Source organism: Schistocerca piceifrons, chromosome 2 (assembly GCF_021461385.2).
Source record: "Schistocerca piceifrons isolate TAMUIC-IGC-003096 chromosome 2, iqSchPice1.1, whole genome shotgun sequence".
NCBI classification, from domain to species: Eukaryota; Metazoa; Arthropoda; class Insecta; order Orthoptera; family Acrididae; genus Schistocerca; species Schistocerca piceifrons.
The window spans coordinates 297093923-297121110 of NC_060139.1; the positions used below are offsets into that span (position 1 = coordinate 297093923).

Below are 27188 nucleotides of genomic sequence, written 5' to 3' on the forward strand. Positions count from 1 at the left end.
GAGCTCCACTCCAAGTTTAAACGCAGCCAAAACCTCTCAGACAAACAGAAGCTAAACGATGTCAAAGTTAGCGTAAGGAGGGCTATGCGTGAAGCGTTCATTGAATTCGAAAGTAAAATTCTATTTACCGACTTGACAGAAATTCCTAGGAAGTTCTGGTCTTACGTTAAATCAGTAAGTGGCTCGAAACAGCATATCCAGACACTACGGGATGATGATGGCATTGAAACAGAAGATGACACGCGTAAAGCTGAAATACTAAACACCTTTTTCCAAAACTGTTTCACAGAGGAAGACCGCACTGCAGTTCCTTCTCTAAATCCTCGCACAAACGAAAAAATGGCTGACATCGAAATAAGTGTCCAAGGAATAGAAAAGCAACTGGAATCACTCAATAGAGGAAAGTCCACTGGACCTGACGGGATACCAATTCGATTCTACACAGAGTACGCGAAAGAACTTGCCCCCCTTCTAACAGCCGTGTACCGCAAGTCTCTAGAGGAACGGAGGGTTCCAAATGATTGGAAAAGAGCACAGATAGTCCCAGTCTTCAAGAAGGGTCGTCGAGCAGATGCGCAAAACTATAGACCTATATCTCTTACGTCGATCTCTTGTAGAATTTTAGAACATGTTTTTTGCTCGCGTATCATGTCATTTCTGGAAACCCAGAATCTACTATGTAGGAATCAACATGGATTCCGGAAACAGCGATCGTGTGAGACCCAACTCGCCTTATTTGTTCATGAGACCCAGAAAATATTAGATACAGGCTCCCAGGTAGATGCTATTTTTCTTGACTTCCGGAAGGCGTTCGATACAGTTCCGCACTGTCGCCTGATAAACAAAGTAAGAGCCTACGGAATATCAGACCAGCTGTGTGGCTGGATTGAAGAGTTTTTAGCAAACAGAACACAGCATGTTGTTATCAATGGAGAGACGTCTACAGACGTTAAAGTAACCTCTGGCGTGCCACAGGGGAGTGTTATGGGACCATTGCTTTTCACAATATATATAAATGACTTAGTAGATAGTGTCGGAAGTTCCATGCGGCTTTTCGCGGATGATGCTGTAGTATACAGAGAAGTTGCTGCATTAGAAAATTGTAGCGAAATACAGGAAGATCTGCAGCGGATAGGCACTTGGTGCAGGGAGTGGCAACTGACCCTTAACAGCCGTGCGGTTAAAGGCGCTGCAGTCTGGAACCGCAAGACCACTACGGTCGCAGGTTCGAATCCTGCTTCGGGCATGGATGTTTGTGATGTCCTTAGGTTAGTTAGGTTTAACTAGTTCTAAGTTCTAGGGGACTAATGACCTCAGCAGTTGAGTCCCATAGTGCTCAGAGCCATTTTTTTTGACCCTTAACATAGACAAATGTAATGTATTGCGAATACATAGAAAGAAGGATCCTTTATTGTATGATTATATGATAGCGGAACAAACACTGGTAGCAGTTACTTCTGTAAAATATCTGGGAGTATGCGTACGGAACGATTTGAAGTGGAATGATCATATAAAATTAATTGTTGGTAAGGCGGGTACCAGGTTGAGATTCATTGGGAGAGTGCTTAGAAAATGTAGTCCATCAACAAAGGAGGTGGCTTACAAAACACTCGTTCGACCTATACTTGAGTATTGCTCATCAGTGTGGGATCCGTACCAGGTCGGGTTGACGGAGGAGATAGAAAAGATCCAAAGAAGAGCGGCGCGTTTCGTCACCGGGTTATTTGGTAACCGTGATAGCGTTACGGAGATGTTAAATAAACTCAAGTGGCAGACTCTGCAAGAGAGACGCTCTGCATCGCGGTGTAGCTTGCTGTCCAGGTTTCGAGAGGGTGCGTTTCTGGATGAGGTATCGAATATATTGCTTCCCCCTACTTATACCTCCCGAGGAGATCACGAATGTAAAATTAGAGAGATTAGAGCGCGCACGGAGGCTTTCAGACAGTCGTTCTTCCCGCGAACCATACGCGACTGGAACAGGAAAGGGAGGTAATGACAGTGGCACGTAAAGTGCCCTCCGCCACACACCGTTGGGTGGCTTGCGGAGTATCAATGTAGATGTAGTAGATGTAGATACCTAACGACTGGAAAAAAGCGCAGCTCATTCCCGTTTTTAAGGAAGGCCGTAAGACAGATCCACGAAATTGTAGACCTATATCGTTGACTTTAATCTGTTGTAGAATTATGGAACATATTTTATGCTCAAGAATTATGACGTTCTTGGAAAATGAAAAAATCAACATGGATGCCGCAAACACAGATCCTGCGGACTTCAGCTCGCTCTGTTCCTCCATGAGATCCACAGCCCAGTGGACACCGGCGCTCGGGCAGATGCCGTGTTCCTTGATTTCAGTAAGGCAATTGACACCGTCCTGAATTGCCGTTTAATGGAAAAAATACAAGCTACCGAAGCATCGGAGCAGACCTGCGATTAGATTCAAGACTTTCTTGCAGAAAGAACTCAACACTTCGCTCTTAACGGAACTAATTCGAGAAATGTAAAGGTAATATCCGGAGTACCACAGGGATGTGTGATAGAACCGTTACTGTTCACAATATACAAGGTGTCCCATTTATCTTGACCACTCTACATAACTGTTTGTCCAGATGCAAATTACAAAATGTTTCAAGCAAAGATTCTTTAGCCGTCAGGGAGACATCAATCAGCATGACTGTCTTCGTTGTAGCTTTGTTTTTTACAAAGATATGAACAGCGGTATGAGTTTTTTAATTGGCACACTGTGCTTTTTATTCGGTAATTGTATCACAGCGTACCATTCACGGAAACACAGCGTTATTAATTACATAACTCAACCCTGATTTTGACCCCAGGATCACAAACTCTTCCACTTGCTGGAACAGTCACTAAACAAATGAAAACCAAGTAAAAACGTAACACAATATTGACTTTGACTCTCCTGTACCATTGCAAAGGAGTAGAACATTCAAAGGTGCTGAAAGTGGTGATCCTGGACATCGATACACTGGTGCACTCTTTGAATGAAAGAATTATTTACTGCTTACAGTGTTACCTGCTGAAGAGAATTACACGCAAGCACGATACGTTCCTACATGTCCTCTGGAGTTCTTGGAATATCGCGATAGACAACGTCTTTAATGCATCCCCAAAGAAAAAAGTCCAGAGGATTTAAATCAGGAGACCTATCAAGCCAAGTAACTGTTCCTCCTCGACCAATCCATTTGGCAGGATACCTTCGTTCAGAACACGACGTGCACGCAAGGCATTATGTACTGGGCATCCATCATCTTGATACCACATAAGCATTCTGGTTCTTATTAGAACTTTATCCAGAAGAGGTGGAAGAATTCGTCTGAGGAAGTTGGCATACGCTGTGTCGTTTGAACTGCCATTGATGAAATAAGGGCCAATAACTGTAGTACCAAGCATCCCACATCAGACGTTTACTCTCCATTGATGCTGATGTTTCATTTAAGATATCGTGGGTTGTCGCTGGATCAATAATGCATGTTCCTTGTATTTACCTGTCGTTTGTTTGAGAAGGAACATTCATCGGTAAATCGGACATTGGAGAAGAAGTCCGGGTTGGCGAGGATTTGCTACTGTGCCCAGTGACAGAGCTGTATACGATTCTGGAAAACTTCAGATGCAATTCTTGATGTAGGTGTACATGGTAAGGATGGAACCAGTGACGTTTAAGAATACGATGTACACTGGTTTTAGAAACACAAATCACGTGTTCAAGCTGTCGTGTGGTCACATGTGGATTCATAGCAACGGAAGCGAGAACAGTAACTTCGGCAACTTCGTCTGTGCGAGTGCTATGACGATTGCGTTGTCGTGGGTTGAAACTTCCCGTTTCTTGAAGCGTCGCAACAAGACGAGAAAACATCCGTCAGGAAGGTGGGCTCTTGTCAGGATATCGCTCTCTGTACAGTTCCGCTGCCTGCGTAGCATTTTGCCTACCTTCAACAACAACAATAAAAGAAACGTTATATCGGTGCAGTTTGTAGGAAGGACAGCCTTTACTGTATGCTTACACTACACGACATTATTTAAAAGGGCTAAACTACTGTACTACATGTACCCTCACATATGAAAACAGTATTGCAACTACTGTTCTGCTAACTTACATTCCCCATGATGAGTAGCATTTCTACCTTCTCTTCCTTGGTGTACGTTCTACTCTCACAACTTTTGAATTATCGACGTTTGGCAGAATGACGGATCTGCATATTACTTACGTTTACATTTTCCTCTGTCAACATCAAAAGTTCAAATGGCTCTGAGCACTATGGGACTTAACATCTGAGGTCATCAGTCCCCTAGAACTTAGAATTACCTAAACCCAACTATCCTAAGGACATCACACACATCCATGCCCGAGGCAGGATTCGAACCTGCGATCGTAGCGGTCGCGTGGTTCCAGATTGAAGCGCCTAGAACCGCTCGGCCACAACGGCCGGCGTCTGTCAACATCAGCACGTGGATGTGTTCTATTACCCCGAGTACCTGCACCAAGCGCTGAGAGCGTCAACGTTAATGTTGTGTTATGTAATTAATAACGTTGTGTTTCCGTGAATGGTACACCGTTATACATTTGTGAATAGGTCTTTAGGAGAGGAAATGAATTAGCGAATAAAAAATACAGTGTGCTATTTAAAAAAGTCATACCACTGTTCATTTCTTTGTAAAAAAACAAAGCTACAACTACGGCAATCATGCTGATTGAAGTCCCCTGACGGCCAAAGAACATTTGCTTGAAACATTTTGTAATTTGCATCTGGACAAACAGTTATTTAGGGTGGTCAAGATAAATGGGATACCCTGTATAGAAACGATCTAGTATAAAGCGTCGCCGGCCGGAGTGGCCGTGCGGTTCTAGGCGCTACAGTCTGGAACCGAGCGACCGCTACGGTCGCAGGTTCGAATCCTGCCTCGGGCATGGATTGTGATGTCCTTAGGTTAGTTAGGTTTAAATAGTTCTAAGTTCTAGGCCACTGATGACCTCAGAAGTTAAGTCGCATAGAGCTCAGAGCCATTTGAACCATTTTAGAAAGCGTCGGATACTCCTAAGGCTATTCGCAGATACTGCAATTCTCTATACCAAAGTAGGAACGACAGAAGATAGTAAGAATTTTCAGAACGACCTGCAGAGAACTGATGAATCGTGCAGACTCTGGCAGTTGACACCCAACGTAAATAAATGAAACATATTGCGCATACATAGGAAAAGATATCCACTACTGTACAGCTACACTATTGATGACAGACAGATGGAGATAGTGTCTGCTGTAAAATATCTAGGCGTAACTATCCAGAGTAACCTTAAGTGGAATGACCATATAAAATAGATAGTGTGAAAAGCAGACACAAGACAGATTCATCGGAAGAATCTTAAGGAAATGTAACTCATCCACGAAAGAAGTTGCTTATAAGGCGCTTGTTCGCCCGATTCTTGAGTATTGTTCATCTATCTGGGATCCCTATCAGGTAGGACTGACGGAGGGGGTAGAGAAGATCCAACGAAGAGCGGCGCGTTTGGTCAAGGGATCGTTTAGCTGGCGAGAGAGCGTTACGGAGATGCTAAACAAACTCCACTGGCAGACGTTACAAGAGAGACGTTGTGCATCACGGAGATATTTACTACTGAAATTTCGGGACAGCACTTTTCAGGAGAAGTCAGACCACATATTACTTCTCCGAATATACATCTCGCGTTTTGACCACGAGGAGAAAATTCGAGAAATTAGAGCCAATATAGAGGCTTACCGACAATCGTTCTTCCCACGCACTATCCGTGAGTGGAACAGGGTTGGAGGGATCAGATAGTGGTACCGAAAGAACCCATTAGGTGGTTTGCGGAGTATGATGTCGATGTAGATGTAGATGAATTAGCTGTGGGGCACGAAAGCAGACGCGTGGAGTTCGGCTCTATGGCTATATCGAGCTATCCTTTTTTTAAAAAAACAAAGTCGTGTATAGCCCAAGTATCAAGTACGAGTAATTGTAGGTAAAGTCGCAACTGGTTTGCTCGTAAGGACAGGGCTACTACTCAACAGTAAGAACGACCAGTCACACAGGGGATGATAAATGTGGTTAATGGGACAAGGCGGACAGGTTTTGTAGGTTAACGCCAAAGTCCAGAAAGAAAATAATCAAGAAAAATAGAATAAAAGAAGCTTCATATACAGTAAATAGGGATAAAGCTAAGGACAGTATTAATTTACTTCATCAAAAATGAGGGGAATAAAAAAGTAGATAAGCTGTTTGTGTGTTTCGATGATCTAAAAAATAAGAATGAGATTGTTATACTTTGCCTGTCTGAACACCATGTAACTGTGGGAATGGAAAGTGTCAGTATAAATGGGTATAATTAAGCATCTTAAACTTGCACATCTAGCATGGATAAATGACTTGTCATTTATACAAAACAAGGGTATAAATACGAAACTGTAGAAGTAAGTAGATTTTGGGTAGATGACTACTTTAAGTTTGTGCATGTGAACTACAGCTAGATAATGTAGTGTTGGTATCACCAACAGTTTACAGGTTCGCATTAGGAGATGAGAGCTATTCATAAAAAATTTTGACTCCATATTATGTTGTCTGTCAGACAAAAAGAAGAAGTTATTAATCCGTGGTGCTTTCAATGTAAACTTTCTAAGCAATTCTGATAGGAAAACAGAACTAGAAGTGTTATTAACGACATGTAACTTAGGGACAGTGATGATGGTTCAAATGGCTCTGAGCACTATGGGACTTACCATCTCAGGTCATCAGTCCCCAAGATCTTAGAACTACTTAAACCTAACCAACCTAAGGACATCACACACATCCATGCCCGAGGCAGGATTCGAACCTGCGACCGTAGCGGTCGCACGGTTCCAGACTGAAGCGCCTAGGACCGCCCGGCCACACCGGCCGGCGACAGTGATGAATTTCCCTACAAGTACAGCTCAAGACAGCAGCACTCTAATAGATAATGTATTTGAGCAGCAAGATGTAAAGTAACACATGCTTTCCCTGTGATAAACGGATTATCAGACCATGATGTAAAATTAATTAAGTTACAGAACTTAGCAGGGTCTACAGTTCAGAAACTATTAAGTAAAAGTGTAAGTCTTGGTCAACGTGGGATCTATGGAGCACTTCAGAGAAAATTTAAGAAATGCTACTTAGGAAGATATATACACTCCTGGAAATTGAAATAAGAACACCGTGAATTCATTGTCCCAGGAAGGGGAAACTTTATTGACACATTCCTGGGGTCAGATACATCACATGATCACACTGACAGAACCACAGGCACATAGACACAGGCAACAGAGCATGCACAATGTCGGCACTAGTACAGTGTATATCCACCTTTCGCAGCAATGCAGGCTGCTATTCTCCCATGGAGACGATCGTAGAGATGCTGGATGTAGTCCTGTGGAACGGCTTGCCATGCCATTTCCACCTGGCGCCTCAGTTGGACCAGCGTTCGTGCTGGACGTGCAGACCGCGTGAGACGACGCTTCATCCAGTCCCAAACATGCTCAATGGGGGACAGATCCGGAGATCTTGCTGGCCAGGGTAGTTGACTTACACCTTCTAGAGCACGTTGGGTGGCACGGGATACATGCGGACGTGCATTGTCCTGTTGGAACAGCAAGTTCCCTTGCCGGTCTAGGAATGGTAGAACGATGGGTTCGATGACGGTTTGGATGTACCGTGTACTATTCAGTGTCCCCTCGACGATCACCAGTGGTGTACGGCCAGTGTAGGAGATCGCTCCCCACACCATGATGCCGGGTGTTGGCCCTGTGTGCCTCGGTCGTATGCAGTCCTGATTGTGGCGCTCACCTGTACGGCGCCAAACACGCATACGACCATCATTGGCACCAAGGCAGAAGCGACTCTCATCGCTGAAGACGACACGTCTCCATTCGTCCCTCCATTCACGCCTGTCGCGACACCACCGGAGGCGGGCTGCACGATGTTGGGGCGTGAGCGGAAGACGGCCTAACGGTGTGCGGGACCGTAGCCCAGCTTCATGGAGACGGTTGCGAATGGTCCTCGCCGATACCCCAGGAGCAACAGTGTCCCTAATTTGCTGGAAAGTGGCGGTGCGGTCCCCTACGGCACTGCGTAGGATCCTACGGTCTTGGCGTGCACCCGTGCGTCGCTGCGGTCCGGTCCCAGGTCGACGGGCACGTGCACCTTCCGCCGACCACTGGCGACAACATCGATGTACTGTGGAGACCTCACGCCCCACGTGTTGAGCAATTCGGCGGTACGTCCACCCGGCCTCCCGCATGCCCACTATACGCCCTCGTTCAAAGTCCGTCAACTGCACATACGGTTCACGTCCACGCTGTCGCGGCATGCTACCAGTGTTAAAGACTGCGATGGAGCTCCGTATGCCACGGCATACTGGCTGACACTGACGGCGGCGGTGCACAAATGCTGCGCAGCTAGCGCCATTCGACGGCCAACACCGCGGTTCCTGGTGTGTCCACTGTGCCGTGCGTGTGATCATTGCTTGTACAGCCCTCTCGCAGTGTCCGGAGCAAGTATGGTGGGTCTGACACACCGGTGTCAATGTGTTCTTTTTTCCATTTCCAGGAGTGTATATAAGGAGCCAATTGCCAATGATCAGTGAAACATATTTCTTGACAAATTTATATCCCTTTTTGAAAACTGTTGCCCCCAAAAAATTTCTAAATGTAACACCAAACCGTTTCCAAAGAAACCTAGGATCACTACAGGTACTGAAGTGTCTTCAGAAAGGAAAAGAAAATTATATGAGGCAGCAACAATTAGTGAAGACCCAGAAGTAACTTTACACTATAAAAATTATTGTAACATATTGAGAAAAGTTGTCGGAAAATCAAAAAATATGTATATTAGGTATCAAATTAACAACTCGCGCAATAAAATCAAATCAGTACGGAATTTTGTTAGAAGAGGGACAGGAAAAGAAACCACTTGGGTAGACAGTATTACTACTAAAGAGAATGAGACCATGTTAACCAACAGTACACAAGTAGCAAATGTTAGTTACGTGTAGGTGAAAAAGTTGGTGAGAATAGTTCAAGAGAAAAAGCCAAGCAATACGCGGAAGAGTCAGTTTTGAGAAATCCTAGTCAAATTAGTTTTCATCTAAGAACCTCTGGTGAAATAGGGAAAATTATTAAATATTTGAAAAATAAATGTTCTGTTGCAGTAGATGACATCTACAACAAGATATTACAGTAATGTGGAGCAGTTACAGCTGATGTTCTGAGTCGCATCTGTAACGCATCGGTAACTCAAGGTATTTTCACAGACAGGTTAAAACACGCCATTGTCAGGCCTCTCTACATAAAAGGGAACAGCATAGATGTCATTAATCCTTGCTCACAGCTTCTTCAAGAATTGTCGAGAAAGTAATGTACTCAAGAGCAGTTAGTCATCTCAACAGTAATGGGATACATAGTAAATCACAAATTGGATTTCAAAAGTGCTGTCCTTCTGAGACAGCAATATACGATTTCATTTCCCACATGATTGAGTCTTTAAATACTAAAATGTCACCATCAGGAATTTTCTGTGATTTACCCAAAGCGTTTTATTGTATGGACCATGACATTATGTTACAGAAATTACAATTCCATGGTATAGATGGAACAGCATATGGGTGGTTTAAGTCATACCTACAGAACAGGAAGCAAAAGGTTATAGCTTAAGTGATTTAATGAAGTTTATCACTTCATCTAACTTCATCTAACTGGGATGAAACTACATTAGGTGTTGCACGGGGTTAGATCATGGGTCCCCTTCTGTTCTTGATATATGTGAATGACTTCCCCTATTATCTGAAACAAGAAGCTAAACTGAAACTGCTTTCTGACGATACAAGCATAATTATTAATCCAGTAAAAGAAATTCCAATAGTAAATGATATAAATAATGCCTTTGGAAAAGTTATTGATTGGTTTTCTGCGAATGGGCTTGCTCTGAACATTGAAAAAACACAGTACATCCAATTTTCTGCTGCAGGGAGTACAGTTCCTTCAATAAATATAGCACATCAAAGGAAGTCAGTTGCCAGGTTAGAGCATACTAAGTTTATGGGTGTACATATACAGGGTTATTACAAATGATTGAAGCGATTTCACAGCTCTACAATAACTTTATTGTTTGAGATATTTTCACAATGCTTTACACACACATACAAAAACTCAAAAAGGTTTTTTAGGCATTCACAAATGTTCGATATATGCCCCTTTAGTAATTCGGCAGACATCAAGCCGATAATCAAGTTCCTCCCACACTCGGCGCAGCATGTCCCCATCAATGAGTTCGAAAGCATCGTTGATGTGAGCTCGCAGTTCTGGCACGTTTCTTGGTAGAGGAGGTTTAAACACTGAATCTTTCACATAACCCCACAGAAAGAAATCGCATGGGGTTAAGACAGGAGAGCGTGGAGGCCATGACATGAATTGCTGATCATGATCCCCACCACGACCGATTCATCGGTTTTCCAATCTCCTGTTTAACAAATGCCGAACATCATGATGGAAGTGCGGTGGAGCACTATCCTGTTGAAAGATGAAGTCGGCGCTGTCGGTCTCCAGTTGTGGCATGAGCCAATTTTCCAGCATGTCCAGATACACGTGTCCTGTAACGTTTTTTTCGCAGAAGAAAAAGGAGCCGTAAACTTTAAACCGTGAGATTGCACAAAACACGTCAACTTTTGGTGAATTGCGAATTTTCTGCAGGAATGCGTGAGGATTCTCTACCGCCCAGATTCGCACATTGTGTCTGTTCACTTCGCCATTAAGAAAAAAATGTTGCTTCATCACTGAAAACAAGTTTCGCACTGAACGCATCCTCTTCCATGAGCTGTTGCAACCGCTCCGAAAATTCAAAGCGTTTGACTTTCTCATTGGGTGTCAGGGCTTGTAGCAATTGTAAACGGTAAGGCTTCTGCTTTAGCCTTTTCCTGAAGATTTTCCAAACCGTCGGCTGTGGTACGTTTAGCTCCCTGCTTGCTTTATTCGTCGACTTCCGCGGGCTACGCGTGAAACTTGCCCGCACGCGTTCAACCGTTTCTTCGCTCACTGCAGGCCGACCCGTTGATTTCCCCTTACAGAGGCATCCAGAAGCTTTAAACTGCGCATACCATCGCCGAATGGAGTTAGCAGTTGGTGGATCTTTGGTGGACTTAGTCCTGAAGTGTCGTTGCACTGTTATGACTGACTGATGTGAGAGCATTTCAAGCACGACATACGCTTTCTCGGCTCCTGTCGCCATTTTGTCTCACTGCGCTCTCGAGCGCTCAGGCGGCAGAAACCTGAAGTGCGGCTTCAGCCGAACAAAACTTTATGAGTTTTTCTACGTATCTGTAGTGTGTCGTGACCATATGTCAATGAATGGAGCTACAGTGAATTTATGAAATCGCTTCAATCATTTGTAATAGCCCTGTATATGAGAACCTTAATTGTAAAATTCATATTTTGCGTCTCCGAAACCGACTAGCTTCAGCAACTTTTGCAATCAGAGTAATCGATAATTTTGAGGATATAGAAATTAGCAAGCTAACATACTTGGCGTACTTTCACCCTGTGATGTCACACGGAATAATATTTTGGGGTAGCTCAACACTTAGGCAAAAGGTATTCCCTGCTCAAAGGAAAGTGGTTAGAATAATGTGTGGGGATCACAATCGCGCGTTTCGTAGGCTTCTATTTAAAAGGTTAGGAATTCTTACAACAGCCTCATAGTACACTCACTCAGTAATGAAAATTTGTTCTCAACAACATGGACCAGTTTAAAAACAACAACGACATTCATGATTTTAATACTAGATGAAAGAAAGACTTACACTATCCTGTACTTAACCTGTCTTTGGCATAGAAAGGGATAAATTATGCTGCTGTAAAACTTTTCGATGAGTTACTAGATGCAATAAAATGTCTGACAGAGAGCTGTAAGATTTTTAAAGATAAACTGAAATCATATCTCCTTGAGATCTCCTTCTATACCACAGATGAATTCTTGAATAGGAATAAATAAAGCTGTAGGCTTAATATACGCATATTGTACCTATTAATGGAGTGGGGTAGGTAACAAAAATTTTAAGCTTTTTTTTATAAAAAATGTTAATTCATGTGTGTATTTCTTATGCACTTGACACATTTCACATCATAACGGTTACTGTGAGATTGATCAATGTAACACATAACTAACTAACTGTTAGGTATCTTCGCAACGCCTCACTAGGGGTCCAACAATTTAATGTGAAATCTGAGCGACATATTTTTCGTTTCGACTCCTCAGATCGTTGAGAGCTGTAGCGTAGGTTAAAACCAACACTTACAAATCCGTCACACTCGTGAGCTTCTATCGCGCTGCCCCCCGTTTTCCAAGCACTCACTTTATCGCTACAATAGGAGGAACAACATGGCTATGGGTTTTTATGAGTGAGTTTGTGAGTACCAAAATAAGTGACATACACGGCCGCATCTTTTGATTGCTCTGGCTTAGAAAATTGAATTATTTACACTGCCAAGGCAGTGTATTTGGCTTAAATTTCAGCTTCATATCTCCACCTGTTGTTTATAAAACGGTGTATTTACAAACGTCCATATCTTTTTAATGCTTTGACTTAGAAGCGAAGATTTTTTTATACCGCCAACTGACGACAGACAGTATTTGACACAAATTTCGACCTAATACCTTCACTCTTTGTCTAGAAGAAGGGACAGAGAGGCAGATTTTCAGACAGACAGTAGCAGAGTGATCCCACAAGGGTCCTGTTTCTACCGACTGAGGTACAGACCCTTACACAGGACTGCAACTGACCGAGATTTACATCAGTCCACCACTTGTGCACAATCCATTTATATCTTGCTGAAACTATTGACAACCAGGAAAATTCGTGGAGAATCTGAGAATAAGGTTTCATAAGGTTTGTACAGGAAAGGGATTCACAAAAATCAAACTCCTTGAACGCCCAACTACTTTCTCTCGTGAATATGTCGGCATTTGAAGTTTTCGAGTGCTGCGCCTGCAGATACAGTTGTGGATCGCACGTCATACAAAACCAGCAACTTTACCTCCATCAGTATTCTAGTTACACCTCATCGAATTTACACTGCGGTTCCGTCTTCTCTTTAATCAGTACATTACCTCCACTAACTATTATGTACAGGAGGTGGACAAAAATCAAACTCCTTGAACGCCCAACTACTTTCTCTCGTGAATATGTCGGCATTTGAAGTTTTCGAGTGCTGCGCCTGCAGATACAGTTGTGGATCGCACGTCATACAAAACCAGCAACTTTACCTCCATCAGTATTCTAGTTACACCTCATCGAATTTACACTGCGGTTCCGTCTTCTCTTTAATCAGTACATTACCTCCACTAACTATTATGTACAGGAGGTGGACAAAAATATGAAAAATTGAACATATTCCCATGCTAATACAGTACAGGAGACCTGTTGGTTTTCAAAACAGCTGCTAGTCGTCTCAGAATGGATAACAACAGGCCACGTATAGTTTTCAAGAAAACAATTCCTCCTGTAACGTAGTGACAAGTTTCGTAGTGATGATGGAGGTGGATAGCATCACGCATCCTTCTCTCCAAACTAGAACACAAAGTCTCAGTCAAGGTGCGTCTACACCTCTGCGCCTTGTATCTAGTCGACTTCCGTGGGGGGCAAGCTGCTACCGCGCTGTGACTAGCTACAAGGCGCACAGTCGTAAACGCACCCTTATGTTATCATCTGGTGACGGTGCCGGCCAGCGCAGATGCGACAATTCGTCCTTTCGCTCACAAAACCAGTCCTGGACGACGTGCGTTGCGTCAACGCGGGGCCTGCCGTCTTGGAACACAGCGTAACCACTGGTGAACAGTTACTGTACCACGGTATGGAACTGATCAGCGAAAATGGTCACATAACCCTTGGCAATAATGCAGCCTTCCGGAGTATCCACGCGGCCCATGGGTTGAACGATATGGCAGCCCATAACGTCGCCGGAGCCCCGCAATGTTTCACTGTTGGTACGATAACTCCGCCAGAAGTTGGGCAGAGTGTGAAACAGGACTCATCCGAACGAATGACTTTCTTGCATTGCTCCATAATGCTGGTTTTACGCTTTCTGCATCTAATGTTCCTGTTACGAGCATTTGCGTCACTGATGAGTGGTTATGGAATTTCAGCTAGCCCTACAATTCCCTGCCCATGTAGCAACCTTTGTTTTGTTTGGGTGCAACAGGATGCTTGAGTGAGAGATTGAGTTCTACAGTGACTTTTGCAGCGGTCATCCGTTTGTCTTTGGACACAACGCTTTTCAACGACTGCCTGCCACTATTACTCAACACACACTTTCGTCCGTGTTGTGATGTAAAGGATGATGTTTCTCCGTTTTTCCTGTATGAGGTACAGATTGCGACATGGTATTTCCTGAAAAACAAAATACTTTCTCTACCTTACTTAGAGGAGCGCCCACCATATGAGCATCAACAAATTATCCACATTCGAATTCACTTTCCATCAAGATAAAAATAAGACACTTAAAGTAGTAAAGGAGTTTTGCTATTTGGGGAGCAAAATAACTGATGATGGTCGAAGTAGAGAGGATATAAAATGTAGACTGGCAATGGGAAGGAAAGCGTTTCTGAAGAAGAGAAATTTGTTAACATCGAGTATAGATTTAAGTGTCAAGAAGTTTTTCTGAAAGTATTTGTATGGAGTGTAGCCATGTATGGAAGTAAAACATGGACGATAAATAGTTTAGACAAGAAGAGAATAGAAGCTTTCGAAATGTGGTGCTACAGAAGAATGCTGAAGATTAGATGGGTAGATCACATAACTAATGAGGAGGTGTTGAGGAGGATTGGGGAGAAGAGAAGTATGTGGCACAACTTGACTAGAAGAAGGGACCGGTTGGTAGGACATATTCTGAGGCATCAAGGAATCACAAATTTAGTATTGGAGGGCAGCGTGGAGGGTAAAAATCGTAGAGGGAGACCAAGAGATGAATACACCATGCAGATTCAGAAGGATATAGGTTGCAGTAGGTACTGGGAGATGAAGAAGCTTGCACAGGATACAGTAGCATGGAGAGCTGCATCAAACCAGTCTCAGGACTGAGGACCACGAAAACAACAACAATACCCTCGCAGGTACACTATTCTGACCACTACTGATACTTTGAATGTATTAGGGACAATGAACAGATGCCGTTGGTGGTCAAATATAAGATAGCATTCAGCAGGCTTGGCTTGCATCTGCATCTACGCATAAGCACGCATTTCTCTCGTGTTTCCATATTTTACTACACTCACTGTACAGACAAGTGGTCTACTCAGTGCTACCAGTACTCAAAATTAGCGCTTTTCTGCAGAGAAAACATCTAGTAACCGTAGGTTCGGGAAAAGATAACTATTAGGGGAGCAGATATTGTACAGAAGTTTGGTGTACCTTCACCGGTATGGTGAAATGTAATGAATCAGACTGTTAAGATTGAATGGTTTTAAAAATTTTTGGAAGGTGGCTGGCAACAGCCTTAAGTAATGTATAAACCATCAATTGTTTTTATTTTAAACCCAAATTCTCAAGTAATGCTCTGTATACATACAGTGTCATATATTTACATTCATGGCATTCACGACACATTTTAAGTAATGACTAATGGAATATGGTGGCTTGAACCGTTTTAACCCTTTCCAAGACCGAAAACGGAAGAATTTGGGTTTAAAATAAAAACAGCTGCTGGTTTAAATATGCATTTTATACATAAATGTTCTGTTTTTCCCCTGTATCCGTACAAATCGCATGTTTATTTAGATATGCAAGTCGACTTCCGAATTTTCCTTTGTGTGAGGCCGTGTATGCCAGAGTCGTGAGCCGGTTGGAAATGTTAGATTATAATACTTGACTTTTCGTGTCACTTATGCATCATCATTCATTGATTGCGTCAGTACTCGCGTATATCGCGATCTATGTGAAATTTCTAGCATTTTTGAGTGCCGCGATAAGACCGTACTATTATCATCAATTGTAGGCCCGATCTTAAATTGTGCTTCCTTAATTCCATTGTGTAATTTCAACTGAAAGAGGTCTATTTTCGAATATTTTCTGACTTGAAAAATAATATTTTTGAAAATTTTGGTAAGTTACAAGTGTTGAGAATAACTTACTTCTTAGCAAAACAGTGTTTGTGATTTAGCAGCATATCAATCTTTGTGATTTACTGTTACTGTCAAAAGATAGTTCAGACTGTATTTAGAGTGTTTATCAGTGTGAATAAACGTAAATTTTTGAGAATTTTCGGAAGTCACGATTGTAGTGTGCATAAGCTGTTCTTAGCAAACCGTGGTTTGAAATTTAGTTTCAGCTGCACATATTATAACTAAAATTTTGTGTTACATCTAGTTTTCCTTTCAAAAGGAGAGTATATTAGCTACATTTATCATACATTAACATTGTCTCTGAGTTTGATAGCGACTATGCTTCAAATGGCTCTGAGCACTATGGAACTTAACATCTGAGGTCACCAGTCCCCTAGACTTAGAACTACTTAAACCTAACTAACCTAAGGTCATCACACACGTCCATGCCCGAGGCAAGATTCGAACCTGCGACCGTAGCAGCAGCGCGGTTCCGGACTGAGGCGCCTAGAACCACTCGGCGACAACGGCCGGCGATAGCGACTATAAGCTCAAAAATTTGTAGGAAACTACTCATTTCTTCCATTAGTTTTTCTGCTGCTTTAACGCAAATCTCGTTATATATACTTATTATTTCTGTTTTTGAAGGGAATTAGTGACACGTTCGGGTCAACAAATTGAAAGAAAACCAGTGGGCCTAGATCAAATTAATTTCTTAACTGTCCTGTAAAACATTGCACCAGCCACAGGACAGCTCCACTGTGAATGTTGTTCTCAAACACAGGATAATTCAGTTGATGTTCGTAGGCAGGCGGAAATCACCTTGATTACTGCCTACCGATTAGTATCTGCTGCGAATAGGTGTGCTGGACCAGCTCCCAAAAGTCGTGTACTAGACGTACCAAAGACACCTCAAGTTCTGTCCTCTCCGGTAGGTCCCGATTCCTCTGCAGGAAGAGCAGGAGCTATCGCTTTTCGTCCACTTCTCTGCTGGTGGCGTTTCAGTCGTGGGTCTAGGTGTCCTGTCCTGTGAAGGATGGACTGGCACCAGGTAGGACTTGGATAGTTCGCCTAGTCAAAAGATTCTTGGTGCTGTCTTCCCCCGAAAATAAAACTGATCCAGTGGGATTCACTTCACATATTGGGGAACGTGCTTATCTTGTGTCAAAGCAGAAAGATTATGGGTTATTCATCTTCGGCAGGTCGGACGGGCGACGAATAATGGTACCCATAGGAAAATGGCAACACGGGACTAAATGGAACATCAGGTGCAGTTAGTGTGTATGCCGCATCTTGAAGGAGATATTCCGGCAGTCACAGAGAGAACAGGGCATAGAAGAAAAACGCCGACTGTGGTGCACTATGGAACAAACGATTTCTGTCGCCTGGACTCCGAGGTCATACTTGGATAATTCCAACGACTGACAGAGAAACTTGAGAAGACCAGCCTTGTGCACGGAGTTCCAGCAGAGCTCACAATTGGCAGCATCGGCCCAGAACTGATTGTGGGCCTCTGGTTCTCAGTAAGGTGAAAGGATTGAACTTCTTTGGGGGTCATGTGATAAGACAGGCTACGACGTCCTGGGCTTCCACCATTGAGTTGAGAACTGTAGAGGACCCTCAGCGTGTCTGGAGTACACTACACAACAGAGGCTGCCACCCAAGTAGCAAACGAGGATTCTTTAGATTAGGCACTCTCTATGAAGTCCAGATAACGGCAGCTGTAGGAGATCCAGAAGTAATAATGTAACGCCCAAAGGAATTTCCCCACCCCCTTCCCGTACACACACGGGCAAGAGAATTAAAATCCTTGTAGTAAACTGCCAAATCATTCGCAACAAAATACCTGAGTTTGAAGCGTTCGTGAAAAGCAGTCAAACTCACATAGTAGTAGGTCCAGAAGCTAGTTCAAACTTTAAGCCGATAGCAGTGAGAGTATTGGGCAAAATCTAAGCGAATGTCGAAAGAATACGCTAATGGAACATGGTGCAGGTGTATTCCTCACACTAGACAAGAAACTCAAATCGCACAAGGTAGAAAATGAAGCTGCATGCTACATTGTTTGGGAAAGACTCAGCATCAGCATTGGGTATAATACTGTCATTGGATCCTACTATATTCCACCAGACGAACCTCCTGATGTAAGCAAAATCTTTAGAGAGAACGTGAGCTGTCTTTTATGTAAGATCCCCGGTATACAGTATTCATCGGTGGAAACGTTATTCATCCAACAATAACTTCATAAAATTACTCTTTTGTTAATAGTAGGCGTGAGAAGATATCCTGTGATTTATTACTAAATGCCTTCCCTGGAAGGTACTTAGATCAGATGGTTCAGAATCCTACTTATGACGGAAATTTTTAGATCTAAGGCAAAAAACAGATCTGACCTGTTTGAGAATGTCCACATTGATAATGGTAGGAGCAACTACGAGTGTGTTTGAGCAACAATGACTACCCAGTTGCAAAGGGAAACTGAAATAAGCAGAAAGTATTATACTTGCAGTAAACCAAATAAAAAAAACAGCATTGTCATATTTCAATGAGGAACTTGAAACTCTTAGCACAGGACAGGAGCATGTAAAAGAACTATGGCTCGCATTTAAACCAGTAGTTGACCATTCAATGGACAGATATGTACCCAACTGAAGACTTCATGATGACAAGGACTTTCCAATGCAGGCAGTCACTGAAAATAAATTTCTAAAGTAGCAAACACTGCTGCATGATGTAAAAGGTGGCATGGTGCTATCAATAAAAAGATGCTAAATAATATGTGTTTTGCTGTCAAGAGAGCAATGCGCGAAACCATCAATGACTACCGGAGCAGAATGTTGTCGAAATATTTTTGCGAAAACCGAACAATTTCTTATCGTATTTAAAAAGCTGTTCGTGGCATCAAAGTTAGCGTCTGGTCACCCACGGATGAGACAGGAACTGAAAATGAGGGTAGCAAATCAAAAGCAGAAATGATTAACTCTGTTTTCAAATGTTCCTTTACAAAGAAAAACTCAGGAGAACTGCCATAATTTAATTCTCGTACCACGGAAAAAGTGAGTCCTTCAGTATTATTTGTAGATTTTGGTTACAGACATTAGTGGCAGGGTCATTAAGAAACAGCTGAAACCATTAAAAATCAACAACGTTCCAGGCTCCAGAGGGTCCCCTGTCGGACTCTGTACTGAATATTCAGCTGAATTAGCCTCTCTTTTAACTATAATCCATCATAGATCCATCGAAAAAAAGAACTGTGCTCCGTGGTTGGAATGAGAACAAAGATAGTACCCGACTATTAGAATGGTAGTAGAAGTGATCTACAAAACTATCGTTCAAGGGCCTTGCCATCTATTTCACGGAGAATCTTAAAGAATATTTTGAGCTAAAATATACACTACTGGCCATTAAAATTGCTACACCAAGAAATAATGCAGATGATAAACGGGATTTCATTGGACAAATATATTATACTAGAACTGACATGTGATTACATTTTCACGCGATTTGGGTGAATAGATCATGAGAAATCAGCGCCCAGAACAACCACCTCTGGCCGTAATAACGGCCTTGATACGTCTGGGCATTGAGTCAAACAGAGCTTGGATGGCGTGTACAGGTACAGCTGCTCGGCCACCGTTGACCAGACGTTTTCAATTGATGAGAGATCTGGAGAAAGTGCTGGCCAGGGCAGCAGTCGAACATTTTCTGTATCCAGAAAGGCCCGCACAGGACCTGCAACATGCGGTCGTGTATTATCCTGCTGAAATGTAGGGTTTCGCAGGGATCGAGTGAAGGGTAGAGCCATGGGTCGTAACACATCTGAAATGTAACGTCCAATGTTCAGAGTGCCGTCAATGCGAACAAGAGGTGACCGAGACGTGTAACCAATGGCCCCCCATACCATCACGCCGGGTGATACGCCAGTAGGGCGATGACGAATACACGCTTCCAATGTGCGTTCACCGCGATGTCACCAAACACGGATGCGACCATGATGATACTGTAAAGAGAACCTGGATTCATCCGAAAAATTGACGTTTTGCCATTCGTGCACCCAGGTTTGTCGTTGAGTACACCATCGCAGGCGCTCCTGTCTGTGATGCAACGTCAAGGGTAACCGCAGCCATGGACTCCTAGCTGATAGTCCATGCTGCTGCAAACGTCGTCGAACTGTTCGTGCAGATGGTTGTTGTCTTGCAAACGTCCCCATCTGTTGACTCAGGGATCGAGACGTGGCTGCACGATCCGTTACAGCCATGCGGATAAGATGCCTGTCAACTCGACTGCTAGTGATATGAGCCCGTTGGGATCCAGCACGGCGTTGCGTATTACCCTCCAGAACCCACCGATTCCATATTCTGCTAACAGTCATTGGATCTCGACCAACGCAAGCAGCAATTTCACGATATGATAAACTGACATTTATCGAAGTCGGAAACGTGATGGTACACAGTCCTCCTTCTTACACGAGGCATCACAACAACGTTTCACCAGGCAACGCCGGTCAACCGCTGTTTGTGCATGAGAAATCGGTTGGAAACTTTCCTCATGTCAGCACGTTGTAGGTGTCACCACCGGCGCCAACCTTGCGTGAATGCTCTGAAAAGCTAATCATTTGCTTATAACAGCATCTCCTTCCTGCCGGTTAAATTTCACGTCCGTAGCACGTCATCTTCGTGGTGTAGCAATTTTAATGGACAGTAGTGTACTAGAATAGCTCGAACAGAATGATCTCCTTAATGCCAACCAGCATGGGTTTCGAAAAATACATCATATGAAACCCAGATCGAAGGTTTCTCACATTACGTACTGAAAGCGATGGATCAGTGCCGTGAATTGCACGCAGTATTTCCCAGTTTCGGAATGCTATTTGGCTCAGAACCGTGCCTACGTTTATTGTCAAAAGTACGGTGCTGCTCTTTACAAAACGAAAAAAAACGTATGTCCTCTGACAATTAACAATGTGTCACAGGTGGAATCGACCAACTCCTGCAAATAGCTGGATGTAACGCTTTCTAGCGATATGAAATGGAACGTAACCTAGGCTCAGTCGCAGATAAAGCAGGAGGCAGGATTCAGTTTATTGGTAAATGCGGTGGAAACGAAATCAGTCCCAGAAGGAGAATGCCTGTATATCAGTCCTACAACCCATCCTAGAATATTTCTCAGGTGTGTGCGCCCCATACCAGGTGGGAGTAACAGGGGATATTGAAAGTATAAACAGAAGGGCAATACGAATGATCGCAAGTTTGTTCGGTCTATGGGAGAGTCCCAGAGAAATGCTGAAGGAACTGAGATGGCAGACTCTCGCACATAGACAGACTACCTGAGAATGCTCACTTACAAAGCTTCCAGGACCGGCTTCAATAGACTACTCTAGGAATACTCTACACATGCCTACTCATCACTTCCCCAGGAACAGTGAGGACGAGGTTAGAATAATTAGAGAGACATTCAAACACTTATCCTTCCCCACACTCCATACGTGAATGGAAGTGGAAAGAAACCATAATAACTGGTACCTTCTGCCATGCACTTCACAGTGGTTTTCAGAGTATGGATGTAGATGTTTTCAGTCCAAAGTCTACAGACTTTATCAACCAAAAGATACTTTCCCTGCAAAGTATTATAAATGTCTCATCACACATACATCTACCTGTGAAACAAGTATATATTAATCTGCCGTACATGAAGGATTTTAGATTTTTACAGCATTACAGGCTTACAAATAGAGTCTACTACTTACAGTGAAAGAAGCATTGAACACGCTAGGTGACGGTTTATCCAGTACTGGAGTCGGGGGGATTCCTAATCTCGTGCGCAGTAGTGCGACCACAGTGTCAACAACCGCCTGCGCAGACGACATGTAGCGTTCCCACAGCACACGGCCCTGGCGGCGCATGGCCAGCAGGTCTGCGTCGCCCACAGCACTTATCAGGAAGTGAAGTTCAGGGACGCGTGCCTGTCGAAGAGCAAAATATTGTGTAGGTTGGTAAAAAAAGTGAAATAGATTAGATTAATTATTCATTCAATAGACCCGCAAAAGAGGGAATCCTGGGTGTGGAACATGTCAGGTAAACAGAGGGAATCCTCCTGGGTGTGGAACATGTCAGATCAACACATTACAAAAATGTAATTAGAAAAACTTGAGTTTCATTAATTTTAATGATCCTCAGTCAATAAACAGTAAAATTATGTACATGAATAAAAATTTAAACTTCTAATATTTACAGGTTTAATACTTACAGCTGCTTTCATTAAATCTGTCATTCAGACATTTGCTAGTTTCTTGGCTATTACAACCAAGTATTATCCAAAATTAAAGTAAACTATTCATTTCAGTGATCCTCAGTTAAGAACAGTCATATTACGTACAAGATTTAAAATTAAACTTCCACTATTTACAGACTTAAGACTTACATCTGCTTTCCATACATCCATCATTCACACAGTAGGCAGTTACTTGGCTGTTACAACCAAGTATTGTCAAAAATTAAAGTATAATATACTTTCATTGAAATGGTCTACTGCACTTCTTGAGAAACTCATGGATGGATAGAAGGAGTTGGCCACCAAAATTCTTTGAAATTATGTTTAAATTGTGCCTTGTCTGAAAGTAAACTCTTAATGGTTGCTGGTAACTTATTGAAAATATGCGTTGATGAATATTGGACTCCTTTCTGGGCAAGAGTAAGTGATTTTAAATCTTTACGTATATTTTTATTATTCCTGGTATTGATACTGCGTACTAAGCAGTTAGTTGGAAACAGAGATCTATTATTTACAACAAAGTTCAATAAGGAATAAATATACTGAGAAGCTGTGGTTAATATGCCCAATTCTTTGAATAGGTTTCGACATGATGATCTTGGATTTACACCACTCATTACTCTTATAATACGCTTCTGTACTCTAAAAAGTTTTTCTGTGTTTGTAGAGTAACCCCAAAATATGATACCATATGACATAATGGAGTGAAAAATAAGCAAAATATGCTAGTTTTTTTTAATATTTATATCTCCTATGTCTGACATCATTCGCATTGCAAACACAGACTTGTTTAGGCGCTTTAGCATTTCGTTAGTATGTTTTTCCCAACTGAATTTATTATCAAGTTTTAATCCCAAGAATTTTAGACTCTCAACTTCTCCTATTTCCATGTCATCATATTTTATACACACACTAGAAAGAAATCTCTTGGAAGTTCTGAACTGCATATAGCGGGTCTTTTCAAAGTTTAATGACGGTGTTGGTAGCCCTGCACCAGGCGAGACGCGTGAGTTTTGTGCTGCCGTACTGATAACTGATTTAGAGTGTAATTAAACTCTGTTTAGTTCAGGAAACTAGTTTAATACGTGTATTAGTGTGTTTTGCAAGCTTACTATTAAAGATTTCACTTCTCTTTGCGTATTAGTCTAGAAAACGGGAAAGGAACATAAAGTAGGATTACGATCGTTTTCTTGCATACATTTTAGGGCAGTAAAACATACAATCTCATTTAATTGTTCTGTTCCGTTCCAGCAAGTTAAGAAAAGCGTACCCCTTTGTTGTTTAACTCTTATTTTGCGAAACACAGCGTAAATGTTAAATTCCGGTATCTGGAAACTTTGTACATACGGTAGTAGCTTTGTACTTTGTACATCCTCAACAACCCGTCACGCACAAATGCAAAGGCAGAAATAATTCACTTTGTGGCACTTCAAGAAGACATCCAGTAACTTACGATAACACAGAAATAAAAATTGTCATAATGACTCTTACTGCAGACTACCGTCACAGTTACCTCCACAGCTGTCACTGGTTTCAATCGGTCGCAGCAGACCTTCGGATACACGAAGACAAAGCCGAAATACAGGTCTCCAAAGCAATGTGTATACAGAGGAAGTGTTCACCACATGGTAGAGATTAGTATGTCATCCCCCCCCTCTCCCCGTCCCCCAAACACCGTGTAAAACAAGCGGGTGCACACCTCTCAGCGGACACACGGTCTTGACTTGGCAACCGATGAGAGCAGAACTCCAACTGCACACCACCGCAAAGTGCGAAATTGGCGCAGTTATTCCGTTTATGAATTAAAAAATGTATTAAACCACTTAAAATTCACTGCCAGTTGACTGACGTGTGTGGAATGTTGTGTTCTGCCCACTCGTATCATATAGGGTGTCTAGGAAAGTGCTTTCTCGGGTCGCTAAACAACAATTCAAGGTCCATGTAATTAATGCAGAGTATTCAAACGCTAAAACAGGCATTAGCAAAACCAGCAAGCGAGCAGTTTCTTCAGTGCTACGTCAGTCAACAAATTTTTTGTTCATTTGCTTGTTTGTGGAAATCGTGTGAAATTTCAGTTGGACACGGGTGCCTCAGTTACATTGCTGAACCGTAACACATGTCAACTGTTAGGCTCCCCACGCCTGTATAAAACTAGCACTCACCTGTCGGCTTATAGTGGACAAGACATTCCCGTTCTTGGAAAATGTACTTTGCCTGCCACGTATCGCTCGCATACGCGAACAGTGACTTTTACGGTGCTTCAATCACGCGATTGTGAGAACGTATTTGATCTCGATTCGTTTGATTTGTTTGGATTTAACATTCAGGACAATGTGTTGTCAGTGTCTGCATTCAATGCAAAAGGTAGTGTAGCTATCTTGCTGAAAGAATTCCCGGAACTCTTTTCTTAGGCAAGGCTAACAATTTTGTAGCACATATTACCACGAAAGACAATGATCAGCCGAAATTTTTTCTGGTTCGCAGAAGAGCTTCTGTAAAGTTTGGAAGGTAGGAGACGAGATACTGGCAGAAGTAAAGCTGTGAGTACCGGGCGTGAGTCGTGCTTCGGTAGCTCAGGTGGTAGAGCACTTGCCCGCGAAAGCCAAAGGTCCCGAGTTCGAGTCTCGGTCGGGCACACAGTTTTAATCTGCCAGGACGTTTCAATCTGTAGAACTAATGATTACGGGGAACTTGCAACAGCTCAGACCAAAACATAGTAGCAGTGAGATTGTCATTGTAAGAGTACTATTCTACAGCTAAAAATCTATAAGATCTTTGTCCACGAACTGCAATGTAAAGAAAATATATTTTGTACGTACGAGACACAGAAGTGCGAGAAAGGAATGTTTCATTTGTGACTGGTAGAGGATAAGATCCATCTTATGAGACAGTGATTATCATTTGACAAACTTCTCTGTTACACTACAGTTCATGATGCACGTATTACGTTAGGTGGCATATGTATTGATGATGCTAGGTTTCCCCATACAGAAGTCTTAAGGACAACTTAGAAGCAAAATTACTTTGTATTTTATGTTAATGAATGATGACATAATTGCTGACGGTGTCATGAGGATGAGAGAGAAGCTTTTATCGCCCCACTGAGAACGAGAGGTCCCTTGAGACGGAGCGTAAAGTCACACTGGGCGACGGTGAGGATGGAAATTAGTCGTTTCCTCTTGAAAGTAACCGTCCAAATACTTGTCTTAAGGTAAAAATATCATCCTTTACTTGGTTGCAAAACAAAATAAACATGCTTTGCCTCTGGCAAGCAGCAACATGTATTTTCCACTGGGCAGTATGCAGCACAGTGTTTTTATCAGTATTCTCTAGTTTGCGCTGCTACAGTCATCAACTTTATACATAAGAAAGAAATGTAAAAAAAATCGAAGATGTAACAGGCTTAATGAGTGTTTGAATGTATAAGCGAAACAAATTTGGGACTGGAGAAAGTGGTTAGTCGTAGTAATAATAATAGTACAAATAACAATAGCAACAATTGTTATTATTATAATTATTATTATTTTCTGGGTCACAGAGTTGCATATACAGTACTGACATAATAATGGCTTAAACAAGAAAGCATCACTAACTAAACTGCATCCTACAGGAAACCGATGAACTGTTCGACAGGTGTTCAATATAATTGATTTCTTCAGCTGCCAACACAGCAAATAATGCTGCAGGCTCTTCTCAGTTCGTCCTGGAATAGGGTGCTTTCGATGTGATTTCTGTTTCCACCTGGTATTTGGCCATGTTAACAATGTAGGTGGTTTGCTAATGAAGGGTTTAGGGTAGAGCAAGAACTGTAGAAAAGTGACTTGCTCAGTTTTGTTGATAACTGATTCAGTCATTGCAGGAAGGTCATGAGTTAACTTTTTCCCAAATATGGTTTATATGTTAGAACTGGGTGATGAAGGGTAGCCAAATTAATACACGCAAGTAGATAGTAGCCAACCATCAAGTGACGACTCTGTAGGAGATCGAAATCTTCCGTTCATGAATAAAGGCCATGAGTCATTAACTCAAGCACTGTTTGCAGTGACTATATGGAAGAGTGATTAATTGGAAGCAAAAGACATTGGTGGCTTGTTACAGTTTTCACGTGTATTTTTTATAGCCACGTTTGACAAACTTTAATAATCCGGTTAGTCGTTCGCTGTAGAAGACCCAAAAAACTTTATTGTGGAGTTTGTGAAGCCTTTGAACGCAGTGATGCCTATAGGCTGAAGTTTAACTGCATGCAATATTTACATTACAAGATATCCCTGTATAGGATACCTTTTATTTGAAAAAGCTACAAGTCGATGTTTTTAACACACATAATTTAAACAGTTAGCACTCACTCTATTATGGGTGCCATGAAGGAGAATCCAAGGAAGTGGAAATGAAGTTGACACATTTCTATACCGTTATATCTAGTAACATATCCCGAAAGATGTGAATGTGCTTCACCTGTTATCCAGTGGGTTTGTTGGCCATAATAAGAATAATACAATGATTCACTTTAACACTTGCATCAACTGGTAGGTTTGAGAAGATGAAACTTTAGTTCCTAATACAGCATATTTTTCTTACAGATAGTGGAAGTGGGACTATAAAGAAGTTGGTGAGCCAACGCGACAGGACGTCGTATGTAACTGAAGAGTATTCTATAGTGATAAAAAAGGCAACAAGTAAATTCTCAGCGGAAACTATCGATTAACATGTAGGTAGTGGGGAGCGGGGTTGGTAATTACAACGATAAATAATCACTCCCATCCCGTCACTTTCTGTGAATACTTCTATTCTC

The 27188-nt window shown here is 42.3% G+C and overlaps 1 protein-coding gene across 1 annotated transcript in view; it reads right to left on the reverse strand.

The window, feature by feature from the left end:
• LOC124777210 (exostosin-3-like) overlaps positions 1–27188 on the reverse strand; it is a 195102-nt gene that overhangs the window by 158696 nt on the left and 9218 nt on the right. Inside the window, exon 2 of the mRNA XM_047252525.1 lies at positions 21873–22088. Coding sequence (XP_047108481.1) covers positions 21873–22088 — 216 coding nt within the window. The remainder of the gene's footprint in view (positions 1–21872; positions 22089–27188) is intronic.